General features: G+C 35.0%; 2 protein-coding genes across 2 annotated transcripts; both read right to left on the bottom strand.

Annotated features, from left to right (window-relative positions):
- Positions 1–934: 934 nt before the first annotated feature.
- Positions 935–4024, bottom strand: LOC127800019 (stem-specific protein TSJT1). The gene is made up of 5 exons (XM_052334390.1): positions 3765–4024; positions 1913–2153; positions 1687–1807; positions 1433–1542; positions 935–1286 (listed from the first exon to the last, which is right to left on the bottom strand). Exons 1-5 carry the CDS (start codon positions 3965–3967, stop codon positions 1251–1253), a joined length of 711 nt encoding a protein of 236 aa, XP_052190350.1. The 5' UTR covers positions 3968–4024; the 3' UTR covers positions 935–1250.
- Positions 4025–8325: 4301 nt separating this feature from the next.
- On the bottom strand, positions 8326–9890 carry LOC127798772 (probable aspartic proteinase GIP2). Its single transcript, XM_052332371.1, has one exon. The coding sequence runs from the start codon at positions 9792–9794 to the stop codon at positions 8502–8504; it is 1293 nt and encodes a 430-aa protein (XP_052188331.1). The 5' UTR covers positions 9795–9890; the 3' UTR covers positions 8326–8501.
- Positions 9891–12936: the final 3046 nt, after the last annotated feature.

Here is a 12936-nt window from a genome sequence, read left to right on the forward strand (position 1 = left end):
TAGTCCGCCAATTTATGCAATCTGTCAGAAATTGGGGCTTATTTGATGTCTTTAGTGATTTCGTGCGTCAATTAATTCGAGCAAAGTAGAATAATCTGTATTTAAAGCCATTGTGATTCTTGGAATTATTTATATATAGACAATAATAATAGTGGACTCGAAAAATAATAAGTGACAGTAAAATTTGAAGAAAAATGAGGATAGTGATGGGAAAGGAATAAAAATCTCATTCTACTATTGTATTGTATGAGTTGCATTATTTATCACAACCCATGCAAAGGCATAAAATCGCATCCTACGGATGGGTAGAAAGGAAATTGTCTTATATACAAAGATTTTTATATGAGATGATTGATATGAATGAATGGGCTTTGTTTATGAATGGAATGGAATGGAATGATGGGGTTGAGATAAGTCTATGAACCAATCAAGAATATATTTGTTTTTAATTATCAACTCAACAAAAGATCTGACTATTATTTATTTTAAAAATATAATTCTTGATTATAGAAAATTATAGAATACCAAATTGTGCCGACGCTTTATAAAAAGATATTTTTATTATTTATTGTTATCAAGTGACTATTCATACTTACTAGTAAAAAAAAAAACAAGAAAATAGATCTTACTATTCAAACTTTTCTACAGGCAAAATTTTTGTAAGGTTCAGAAAAACTTTTTCTTTATCAACTTGTTTAATGAAGTTTTGAAATTATTTTATATAAAGAAATCTCTTAAATTTATGCGTTTTGACGAATTAATACAATATCTCAAAACAAGAAGAAGAAGATTTTACGAAAACAATAATTATATATAAGCAACGGAACTTCTAAATTTTTCCTATGTCTGCTTCTAACAAAACCAAAAATATTAAAAACAACAATATAGTAGAAATTATATGCAACACTGTAGTGAAAAAAGAACAATACAAAGATTGAATATCTATCCAAAAGTTTTATTAAATCAAGATAGAGGGCGTCGCTGTACAACGAGGGAGAAAGCAACAGAAGAAACTCAACAAAGAGCTTATCCAAACTGAAACCTAACCCAAGAAAGGAAAACACGCAATCCTACAGCACTCTCTCACTCTATATATATATATATAAATATAAAAGGCATTCCTAGCAAGACGAATATGACACAGGCTTCTGCTCTTCCACTTGTCCCATCTAACCAACAGTCGCTCGACACCCTTAATTCACTTGAAGATGGAGATACAAGGTTACAAGTTTGTGGAGAAGGACGATCTTCTACTTTGTGGCTGCAAGAACTGCGGACCCTTCCACCTGAAATTTTGTCCACCATAGTCGTACAATTATAGTACTGTTAGCAAGCAATATAAACAATTTGTGGCTCCTAATGCATCTCTCTGCGTTAGGTTGTTGATGGGTAAGAAAGGCTGAATGAGCAAGGGATCAGATCAATTCGTCACCATGAATTTTGCGCCCCAGATTTCCTCCTCCTGTGCTGGGACGGCGGTGACCCTGTTCTTGGGGTACTCATAGCTTTTTAGCTCTCCAACTGCTGTAGAGTAGAAGCATCCTGTGTAAAATGGAGTACAATCTTTGTTAAACAAGCCCTAATTAGAAATGAGCTGAATGGTGCCATGAATTTAAAAAATTTCTGTAAACAGTATTGAAGAGGGTAGGATTTTCCATGTAATGTTGTTAACCGAATCTAACCCACCTTGAGGGAAAGAAGCAAGTGACTTGCCACAAGCACCTTTAAGCAACTCAGCATCATTGGCAAAGGCTACGTACCCATCAGCAGTGATTCCCCAATACAGAGGAACCTTACCAAATTGATCCTGCAGTCACACCAACCCCAATTGTCATCAGAGTTCAAACGAAGCAATCAACGCAGGCTTGAATAAGGGAATTAGTGGGTAAGAGAATATTAATTAATTACTCACAGTGGCCACAAATAAGGTGGAGGTGGACTTGTCAAAGACAACGAAAGCAAAGCTGCCGTCGAGGTGACCCACAACATGGCTGGGTGGATAGGGGGCTCTGTCTCGAAGGGCCTTGTAAGCCTCAATGACCAGAACTACCTCATTTGCAGACTTGCCTAGCCCATACTGCTGCTTCAGGCTCCCCAAGTTATCGAGTGCCCCTTCAAACAAGCAGAATATCTCATCCTTCACTGCAAATGATCTGCCATTTCCATCGTACAAGTAATTGTAAGTTTTTGGCAGTAGGTGGGCTTGTGAGAGAGAGAAAAAGTTTGTCGTATACATAAAGCAAATATTGGACTGAGTTCTAATTATTAGAATTCAAAAAAAATATATATTTTATTAATTCTTCACCTCTTTTAACTCCCAACAAAATATGAGAGGAGACTATGCAAGACTTAAAAGAGAGCGTGTGAAACTCACGGAACATACCTGAAATCTCGGGATCATCATTCATTAACAGTTATTACCTATTAAAAGACTATTACCCGACGCGGCATGGGATGCTAATCACAACCATTTCAAAGGTTAGCAGTGGTAATAACAATAACAATAAATGAAACGACACCTAGGGAAAAATAGGCGGTGATTTTGCCAGTTATGGGATCAGAAGATAGGGTTAAAAGCTTCGGCCCACCTGGAGCCCAAACTATGACTTGGTCAATGAGTCGGTGACCCACGAAATAAATACAATGAACATTTATCTATCCTATATCAGGGCTCTTGGGACAGATATTTTTTATTTAATAGTTTACTTTTAATTATAATGCAGGAAACTAATAAAACTATATAAATATTTTTCTTTTCCGGATGACAAATTATCTAACAAAGAAGTGTGAAATATATTTACAAGGAAATTATGTTTTTATAAAGCAGGCTAGTGGATAAGTATCCGAAAGAAAGATGATGACCTTGGACTCAATAAGTGGCAGGCACGCAAGATAAAGTGGGCCCGCCTGTTCATAAATTCTAAATCGCGTTCCCACACCGCCGATCAGAACCAGGGGCCCAGCAGGGAAAAAGGGGTCGATATATCATATGGTTATTAAGATGATGCTCCGTCAGTTACGCATTCTAATAGGAAAATAGAGATTTTAGTATTTTACAAGTAATATAATTTTTACAAGTACAAATATCGTTATTATATCACTCTTAAGGAGATTTTTTTTAATAAAAAATCTTTAAAAAATTTAATTTCTCTAAATTATAGAAGCAAAATTAGACGAGAAAATAGAATTAAGATGAAAGGGAAAATGAAAGAAAACAGAGCTGAAAAGATTGCGTTATTGCAAACAAAAAAAAGAAACATGTAGATGAGATCATAGCATCAAACTCCTGAACGAATAATTAGAGTTACGTTGGTACAGACGTAATTAGAGTTTCCTATATTCATCATTAAACTGTGATTTTTGTTGATCTAACCTGTAAAATTCAATTGCAGTATCTTCAATTATGTCATAAAGCAATAGATCCACCGTTAATTAGGCAAGCGGGCTAGGTATGTGCTTCCACCAATTTTCTCGGTTACCAAACAGCATACATACTGCACCTTCAAGTGGTTGTTGAACACAAAAACTGATTTGCGATACCGATCACCGATTTCATTAACTTTTAGTTATGTCAATTGTCAACAAGTTTGATCTGCGGTGTTGAAATGGATCTACCAGCGTCTTCCGATCTCATGCAACCAAGAATCGGCCGGCGTACGAGCGATCGGAGGGTTTTCAGCTTATTTTCTTACGCGCGTACGTTTTTACTTTTTCCGTTCGGTTTTGTTTCTTTCAATTGCTCATTTAGTGAAAAAACACAGTACCTGGGCTGTAAAGGCGACTGGTTGTGGTGAGTATAGGCCAAGTGGACATGGTCTCCGAACTGGAGGGACACCGCAGAGGGGTTACAGTCAAGGAAGCGGTTCACCAGAGCCGTCGCCTTGGTCTTCGGCGATGGAGTCCGGCTTCCGGCGGCCACCAGCTCGTCCGGCGGCGACACAATCGAGCTGCTAAATACGCCCAACATAGCTTGATCCCCTCTCTCTCGCACGCACAGAAATGAGGGACTCAACCGTGGGAGAGGAATCACAGGCGGCCTTCGCCATATATAATAAGTTGGACGAGGGTATTATTGTCATTCCATCTTAGCCCAATGACGTAACAGACTAGAAATTAGCATTATACTTTTTTTTCTTATTTTATTTATGTTGAATTTACGTATCAAGGCAGGTGAGGCGGGGCCCGCAAGGTGTCGATAATCCCAGCGTGTCGTTTCTGTTGGTGGGGCCCAGCACCGCAAAGGATCCACTGCCGCGTGTCATCAACTCTCGATCCCAACGCTAGTGCTTGCGGGATAAAGAATATCTTTTCATTTTCCATCGATCAAAACATAGATCCTTTATTATCAATCATGTATAATATTTTTATTAAAAAAATTTATATATTATTATTTTTTTTATCTAAGAACATCATATATTATTATTATTATTTATTTAATATTTTTTTAATAAAAAATAATTTATATAACTAATAACACCGGGTATAATTCATAATATTATTTTTTAAAATATTTTTTTTTTATCATATGATTGTCACACATCTACTTCAAAATTTTATTCGAATTGTCCGCTTATAGTCTCCATCTAATTATGTATAATCTCTGTATAAATTGAATACATTAATTCAATAATCATGGCATGTCAAAGATTTCTTTCCTAGACTTTGAATTCGCAAATGGAGATGCAACTAATAAACATAAATTTCACATAAAAAAATGTAACTCTTTCAAAATTTTGTACCACATGATATGATTTAAGTTTTAATTATTGTACACTAATAGCTGATGGTAGAAAGGTCCATAGTTCAAAGTTAGCAAAACCATGGATGGACCCAAGGTTTATGCTTTAAACAAAAATTATTATTAGAATCTTTTGAATCTATGTATATTAGCCATATGTAGCTAAAGTTTGGTGATGTAACATTAGAGGGTGACACTGACAGGCAGGCAGCCAATAAATCATCTTTGATGTTGGTGACATTATAAACAAAGTATTATAAATTAATTCTGATTGGGGGGATGCTTAGTCAGACCATGGCTAAAAGGAGGGTGTCTTGAGGTGTTGAACTTGAATCTGCACAAAAGATTCCATTGAAATTAATTAAATGTTAATTTTAGTAATGTTAATTTTTGTATGTTAAAAGGAAGAATGTGCAGCTTATAGAGATCTTTGTCTGGTTTTCTAAAGAGGGTGGGTGGGTGGGTTGGTTTATTGTCCAAGTGGCTGAAGGAAGCAGCCAGGCCAAGTCTAACCATTATTAAATAAATAGGTGTTTTGTTTATGAAGAATTACATTTAAGATTATTAACTTAGAAATTAAGCTTTTATAATTAAAAATATTTTAATTGAATTTTGAAATCAATTATATATTAATTACTTATACTTAGGGGTGTACAAACGGTCCCAAAATTCATTAATTGATTAAATTAAATTAAGGAGTAAAATTGATTTAAATTGATTGATTAACCTAAAAAATTGAACTAATCGAAAATTGAATTTAAACTATATAAATTAAACTGAACTGATTAAATCGAAAAAACATAAAAAAATCAAAGTTATCAATAAAAAATACACAAAATTAAAGAAAAAGAAGTAATTTTATAAATATTAAAATAATATCATTTTAAAATAATCGGTTAGTTAATTTGATTATTCTAACCAAACAATAGAATCGAAAACCAAAAATTGAGCTTTTGAAAAAAATTAACCGAATTGAACCAACAAATTTAGTCGGTTTGATTCGATTATTTTGGGTAAATCGAACTTTTATTCTCTCCTCCTAATATTTATAAATTTTACTTATTTATTTTATTTTATTATTCCATTGAAATTGTGTAAGGATAGCCTTTGGGTTAGAGAAAGGTAGAAGGGAATGAAAAGGACAGGTTTGAATGTAATGATAAAGAAAGCAAAAAGATAAGAAATGATTCAAATTGGATAAGTAGAAGGGCTCTGTTGAAGGTGACCCCCATTGCCATCTCTATAATTGGCCCACACTCTTCAATTTCCACCCGCCTTTGCATCGAAACCCTTTTTAAGGACGAACTTTGTTAATACATAGATTATGAGTTTTAAGTCGTATATGTAATTTTTTTTTATTAAAAAATGATAAATAAAAGGTCGTGTATTGAAATGATCAATTTTTGGATTCTTACAAAAGTAAAATCTCGTGTATCGGAAGTACTATTTTAATTAAAATGAAAAATAAAAACCAATAATAAAGATCTTGTGAATGGGTTTGATAGCCGTGAAGAAAGGAAGAGAGGGGCAAATGGGTCCGAATGGGCGAGTGTGGCCAAGGTTGAGGCCCCAGGATGTGGGGATATGACGCAAAGGAATGGTCCAGAAGCAACAAGTAGCTAGGATGAAGAATATGCAAATTTGCGAAGCTGGCTTGGGTGAACTGAATGAGATTGCTTCCACCAAAGACAGTTAGGCTTAGCTCAGCCACAACTACTACTACTGCCCACAAATCAAACCCCCTAGCTATTGCCCATAATTTAGGCAAAGTGATAGCCACATCTTCTTCCTTTTCCCCTTGACATTGGAGTGGCTGAAAGGTACTTGTGGTGAATGGTGATGGCTAAGTTTAAATTAATTGATTCATAGATATCTCCTCCTCTCCCCAGACACAATTGGATCCATGGCCACATATGCACCAGAAGGGTCCACTAGACATTAGACTTAAAGTTGAAGGAGCTAGCTAGATATGGTTGTTTATTCCCATGAACAGCCTCAAAATTGAATGATTCTTCTTCTGCCCCTCCAATCTCTTGTAGAATCTCTTAATGGGTGCAGGCCATTTGTAGGTTGAAATTTCGAAAGTTGAATTATTCTCACTAGGATATGACATTCTCATGGCTAATCAACTGTTTGGTTTGGGGATTCGATTGGGGATATGATTTTGTTATTTCCACTCCTCAAAAGTTTTTATGTTTATTATTATTATATTATTGTTAGGATAGTAATTGTTTGAAAATTGCTGAATAATATGATATTCATCTCACAAGATATAAAATGACCCATTGATGGGGAGCTTGTTCGTTGTTGCACAAACAAGTTTCACTTCAGAGTGCACAGATAGAGAGAGAGAGATGTAAGCTTTATGGTATATTACATCTTAGCTTACATCTCTATGATATATATATATACAAAATTAAAAAATTAGGGATTGAGCAGCTGAGTTGAGATGTCGATGTAGCCGGGCGGCAGCATGTAGGATTCTTAGGTAAGAAATCATATTCCTAAGAAAGGTGATTGATGTTTAAATATAAAAAATAAAGCCACAATCATCCATCTGATTCTAATTAAATGAAGACAATTTAATTATGCTTCCAGCCGGCACCCTTCAAATTCAATCTCCCAATTATGCATCAGTCTAGGCTTGGACGTTGGATCCCCCTTCTATTCTATATATGTTAAAGCCCAACAAACGTAGAGACGTATACTTATGTAGTCGGGTAGCGGACCATATTGCCATCTGTCATATAATAATTAAAATATAATATAAATGTCATATATAACTAATACATGTGAATTCATTAGATTTGTTGGCTTGGCTTCGTTGTTTATGTAGTACTATGCATAAGCTCATTTATGTCAGTTAGCTCACACCATTCCGTGGTGTATAATTAAAACAAGTACTTTTGTTATTAATATTTGCACTAGGGGTGTGTCCCGTGCTAAATATGTAGGAGTTAAAAAAATATATTTGACAGTTGAAACTTAATATTTTTAATTTTTGTAGACAATATTTGTACAAAAATAAATATGGATGTGGTGGTATAATTGTGTTTATAGGGTATATTGGGCATGAATTACTGGACCTTGAAACCGTGGGAATGGGTTGTAATTTTGATCCAATTAGATGGCAAGCCCAATGAAAGTACGTTCCCCTGAGCAGTCAGTCCAGTTTCTTAATTGGTTTCGGCTGTTTTCACTGTTTTGTATTTTCAATTGGATCCGCCAAACCCGGCCCATTTTCAATTTGAAGGAACCCAACCCAGAAATAAAGGGATGTATAATTAGAACATAACAATTGACATACCTTGGAATATTCTATGCTGTGAGAGTGGTCTAGAAAGGACCACGTGGTCACTAAATATAATTTTTTTTTTTGGTTTCTTTTATAAGGAGGTAACATTAGTTACCCGCGCCAGGGTACATATATACAAGCAACGAATGGAGAGGGGTAGGTGGAAATTAATAAATATTTGGCATACACTGAAGGCAAGAGCAAAATCAACCATTAATACGTACGTGCACCAAACATGTACTATATCTGTCGTACATTATTGATATCACATAATTAATTTTACAAATGATAATAAGAGACCACTTGGAGTGTATTTATTTTATTTAATTAAAGTGGAAGCAAGAGTTCATGATCCAAACAAGAGAACACTTACACGTGTTGATAATCACATTATTATTTAAGTAGATGGAAGTAGTCAAGATCGTGATGGGCATAATTTTATTTATTTTATATATGAAACAGAGATTTCTAATAGGGATGCTTGGGAGTGAAGTTGAAGCTGCCACAGTTAGTTTCCTTGAGCAGAAGAGAAGAACTGAAGCCGAGCTTTGATGCCGCCAGATCAAACTGCAGAAGATTGTCTTCAATCTGATGCGCTCCAATCACAATGGAAGTCCTTGGGTTTTCCCCTCCATCCACAAACCCCAGACACATCACGTTTTCATTCACTCTCACCATGGAATTCGCTCCAAAGATCCTCCAGTACACGCTCTCGCTCTGCAGCACCAGATCAATGGCCGGCACCGCTGGCCCAGCTCGGGTGCTGCCGATTCCTTTGGAGCTGAAGCACGCCTTGAATGGTGCCACAGCTTTAACTCTCGAGACACCGCCAAGGTGTTTGATGAAGGCCTGAGTGACGGCATTGTAGATTGATGTCTGCATTACTGTGTAGGGTTTGACGGTGCTGATCTTGGTTCCGCCATAGCCGGTTTTCTTGTTGATGGAGAGGAGGGTTTGGTTCAGGGGAACTTTTTGGCCGTTGATCTTGATGGACTTCACTCCGATGAAGTAATCTGAAGATGGCTCACCTTCAAAATAACCAGAGGCGGTGCTAACTGGGTTTCTGATCAGTGGGGTGTGGAGAAGAGGCTTCGAGACGTCAATATTCTTCGGGAGAAGAATATAGGGGCCGTCGCCGAAGAAAACAACTCCACTATCGTGCAATGAAGGGCTCAAGCAGACGGCGAACTTTCTGGGGAAGCTGAAAGCGGCGGACAACTGGGAAGGCATCGAAATGGCGGTCCTTCCAAGCCCCGCCATTCCAAGGGCGCCATCGGCAAGGCCTTTCAACAGGAACGTGGAGCCACAGGTGAAAGGGAAGCGACGCACCGACACTAGCTCGGTGTGGTTGGCGCCGTCGGTGGACTGGATGGTCAGAGCGTCCTGGGCAAAATCGCCGCTGGTGCCGGTGCCCGTGACGGTGTTGTCTGGACTAAGTACACAGGTGTTGCCGCCGCAGGCGCGGGACCCGGACAGCTTGCAGAGGGCGGAGCCGCAAGTGACCCGCCGAAAAGAAGAGCTGTTATAGTCCTTGTCGCAGTCGACCCAAAGGAACTGTCCTCCGAGATCCAGCGTGACTTTGACGGCGATGAAAGGAGTTCGTGGCGCGAGGTAGGTGTAGTGCTGGAGAGAATACTCATCTTTGATGATGCGGAGAACCAGTGCTCGTGGCCGGAATGATGCGGCGGCTATGGCGGCGGAGGAGAGGAAGAGAAGAGAGAAGAGGAGGAGGAGGAGGCGATGAGAAGTAGAAGCTGCCATATCTTGGAATGGGTTATGGATGGCTTTGAACGTTGGAATATATCCATGGATGAAGCCAGATTTATAGCAGAAGAAATGGAAGTTTCATCGCCTCTGCTCTGCAAATGGGTTTGAATTCATTCATTAAAGAGGACGCCAAGTTGGGGCCGCGGAGGTGGTCAATGATGGCGCCTTCATGGTTGACCATGACCTTTTCGGCCATTTAAAATAATAAATTATTACCGAATTGGGTAATAGTTGTGTTACTACGTTTAATCATTGTTAGGAAGGAAAGAAAGATATACATTTTGTTAGGAAAGAAAGATGGCAGCTTCTTGGCAAGCAGTCAGATCCGTGCTCTTCAAAATGTTGGATCTGAACTGGTCTTGTCTTGTCGCTGGCTCCATGCAAGGGAAGGGAGGGAGGGAGCCTTCCTTGAAGATGGAAATCATTTTAAAGGGTGGTTTATAAATTTTTTTAAAATTAATACTACTACTAATTTTATAAATAAATAAATATTATTATTATTTTAAAAAACCATTTATAATTTTATAAATATCAAAAAATAAAATACATATTATAACATTACTATAGATAGATCCTGCACTCAATTGTTTAATTAATAGATGTCACCCTCCCTTGCCAATTCCTTGCTAAAGTCACCCCTTTACCTTTAGAGAGGCATCCACAATTATATATTTATCTTTGACTTTCAAGACCAACCCCATGCATGATGTGTTATCCAAATGACAACAACAATAATATTTCTATAATTATAAATTATTTTTATATATAATATCACGGAGATGAGACTAAAATTTATTAAATTTGTTCAAATTAATTTTATACTTTAATTTTATTGTAATCTAGAATCTCCTTGACATTTTTAACCAAAAAATTGAATTTACAAGAAAATAATCGCATGGCCTATTAATCTTAAAATACAATTAATTCTATTATCATAAATTAATTAAAAATAATAAAAATACCAAAGTTACTACTCTTAAGTGGAGAAAGTGTCACCAATTAATGATTTAAGAGGAAAAATAAATAAAAAATAATATTACATAAAAATGGTTATTTTATTTTTATTTTTACGTTCATAAGAAAGTTTTTAGGGCTTGTTTTCGTCGACTTTTTGTTTTTATTTTTTATTTAAAAAAATAACATTATTTCATTGCTTGTTTTCTATTTTAAATTTTTTGAAAAGATTTAAAAATAGAATGGAAACAATAGATGGGTACTTATGATGTCATAAAATTGTCCTTGTAAAGTAATAATTTATAGTAATTTTTGGTCATGGTTGTTGCCAATAAACAAAATAATTTTCAATTTTTGAAATTAGGAACAGAAATATAGTATTTTAAAATCCAATTAAATATTGAGAAAAAAAAAAAGAAAATTCAAAAATTGCTTGTATGAAAATTTAATCTAAAATTGTATTTACTGAGAAAAAAAATAAGAAAAAAGAATTCATTCAAAAACTCAATTCTTTAGAGATTACTTTACTTTCACAGTTTAAAAATAAATTAGAGGTTAATTTGTTTTTTGGATTGAAAGATAAATTGAATTTTGCTTAAGTTATGAATTAATTGAGTTTTGTTTAATTTTTTCTAGAGATAAATTGGGATTTTGCTTGAGTTTAGGCATTGAATGGCGTTAAAGAGCTCAAGCAAACGGCGAATTTCTTGGGGAAGCTAAAAGCTGTAGAAGATAGCTGGGGCCGGAGGAAGCGAAATGGCTGTCCATCCAAGCCCGGACATTCCAACGACGCCTTTGGCAAGACCTTTTAAATGGAGTTCCTCACTGTACAGGTGAAAGGGAAGCGAGGAGCCGCGCGAAACAAGCTTCCGGACGGTGGATTCGAAGATGGCTCTTTAGAGAATGGAAGAAGCAGTGGATTTAATTTGGTGGCTATATATATATATATATGCCATTAATGGAGATGGTGAAGAAGAAGAAGAAGAAGAAGAAGAAGAAGAGGAAGAAGAAGAATTCATTTGTGTGTAATGGTTAAGTACGGATGGGAATGTGTGGCAGTGAAATTGACATGGATTGATGAACCCATATTTATAGCTGAATGTGTGATCCCCCTTGTGGATTGAATTGAATTATATAGACTTTGCATAGAGAAGTGGAGGTCAAATGAAGAGATATCAATTAGGATATTGGCTTCCAAACGCTTTATATTCTTTGCCTAATGAACATCGATCTTAGAACTGAGATGATGCCAATTATAAGAAATACAAATAATATTTTATTTTAACTTGTGTAAAAGTTTTGAACTATTAATTATTTACATTTTTATTGGTTAAAATAATTTTAATTAGTATTCGGTTAAATCAAATGAATCTGTGAAATTTTAGAGGATCGATTTGATTTCATCAGTACTATAATTAATTAATTAGTTGGTTTGGTCTAATTTAATTTACTACTAAAAATGATTTGATTTAGTTTAATCTTAAATTAATATATATATCTACTGGTGTCGAAGAACCAGGCCGATGGGTCGATTGGACTGTTGAATCAATAACCGAGTATACGAGTGAGTGACTAGGTTCTTGATAAAAATAATAATTAATTATTAAAATATTGGCCAATTTTTTAAAAGCCTTGTAGTTGAAACGGTCGATCGAATTGGGTTAATTGAACAGGTCACGACTTTGTTTAACTTTTATTTTGTCTTATATATTTTTATTTATTAAAATATAATAATAATTTCAAATATTTAAAAAGAGTTAAATTTTATTATTTGAATATTATCTGTTATTTTTTTAATATATAGATAATTTTTTGTTTTAAGTTTTAATTTGCAACTAATTAGATATTTGATGTTAAGTTTTATTTTATTTTTATCATAAATTTGTGTTAATATTGTTGTATAATTTTTTTTTTAATTGTAGGATAATTAATATTTATTATTAATACACTTTTTAATTATATTATTTAAAATATTTAAAATTTCTGTGATAAAATTTTAAATCTTAAATTTTAAATTTAAAACTTTAAAGTTCTGTCTTTATGCGACAAATTAAATTTATTTTTTTCAATTTTTTATTTTAATCAAGATATATTTATTTTATTTTATAACAATGGCCCAATCCAATACATATTAAAAAATAATGATTAAGGATATACACACATTGAAATCCGAATTTATGCT

Source organism: Diospyros lotus, chromosome 4 (genome assembly GCF_014633365.1).
Source record: "Diospyros lotus cultivar Yz01 chromosome 4, ASM1463336v1, whole genome shotgun sequence".
Taxonomy (NCBI): domain Eukaryota; kingdom Viridiplantae; phylum Streptophyta; class Magnoliopsida; order Ericales; family Ebenaceae; genus Diospyros; species Diospyros lotus.

Coding starts and splice junctions, on each gene's coding strand:
- LOC127800019 (XM_052334390.1), bottom strand. CDS start 3,967: ATGTTGGGCGTATTTAGCAGCTCGATTGTGTCGCCGCCGGACGAGCTG. Junction 2,154..3,764: donor CAGTCGCCTTTACAGCCCAG/GTACTGTGTTTT, acceptor TGGAAATGGCAG/ATCATTTGCAGTGAAGGATG. Junction 1,808..1,912: donor CCACCTTATTTGTGGCCACT/GTGAGTAATTAA, acceptor GTGTGACTGCAG/GATCAATTTGGTAAGGTTCC.
- LOC127798772 (XM_052332371.1), bottom strand. CDS start 9,794: ATGGCAGCTTCTACTTCTCATCGCCTCCTCCTCCTCCTCTTCTCTCTT.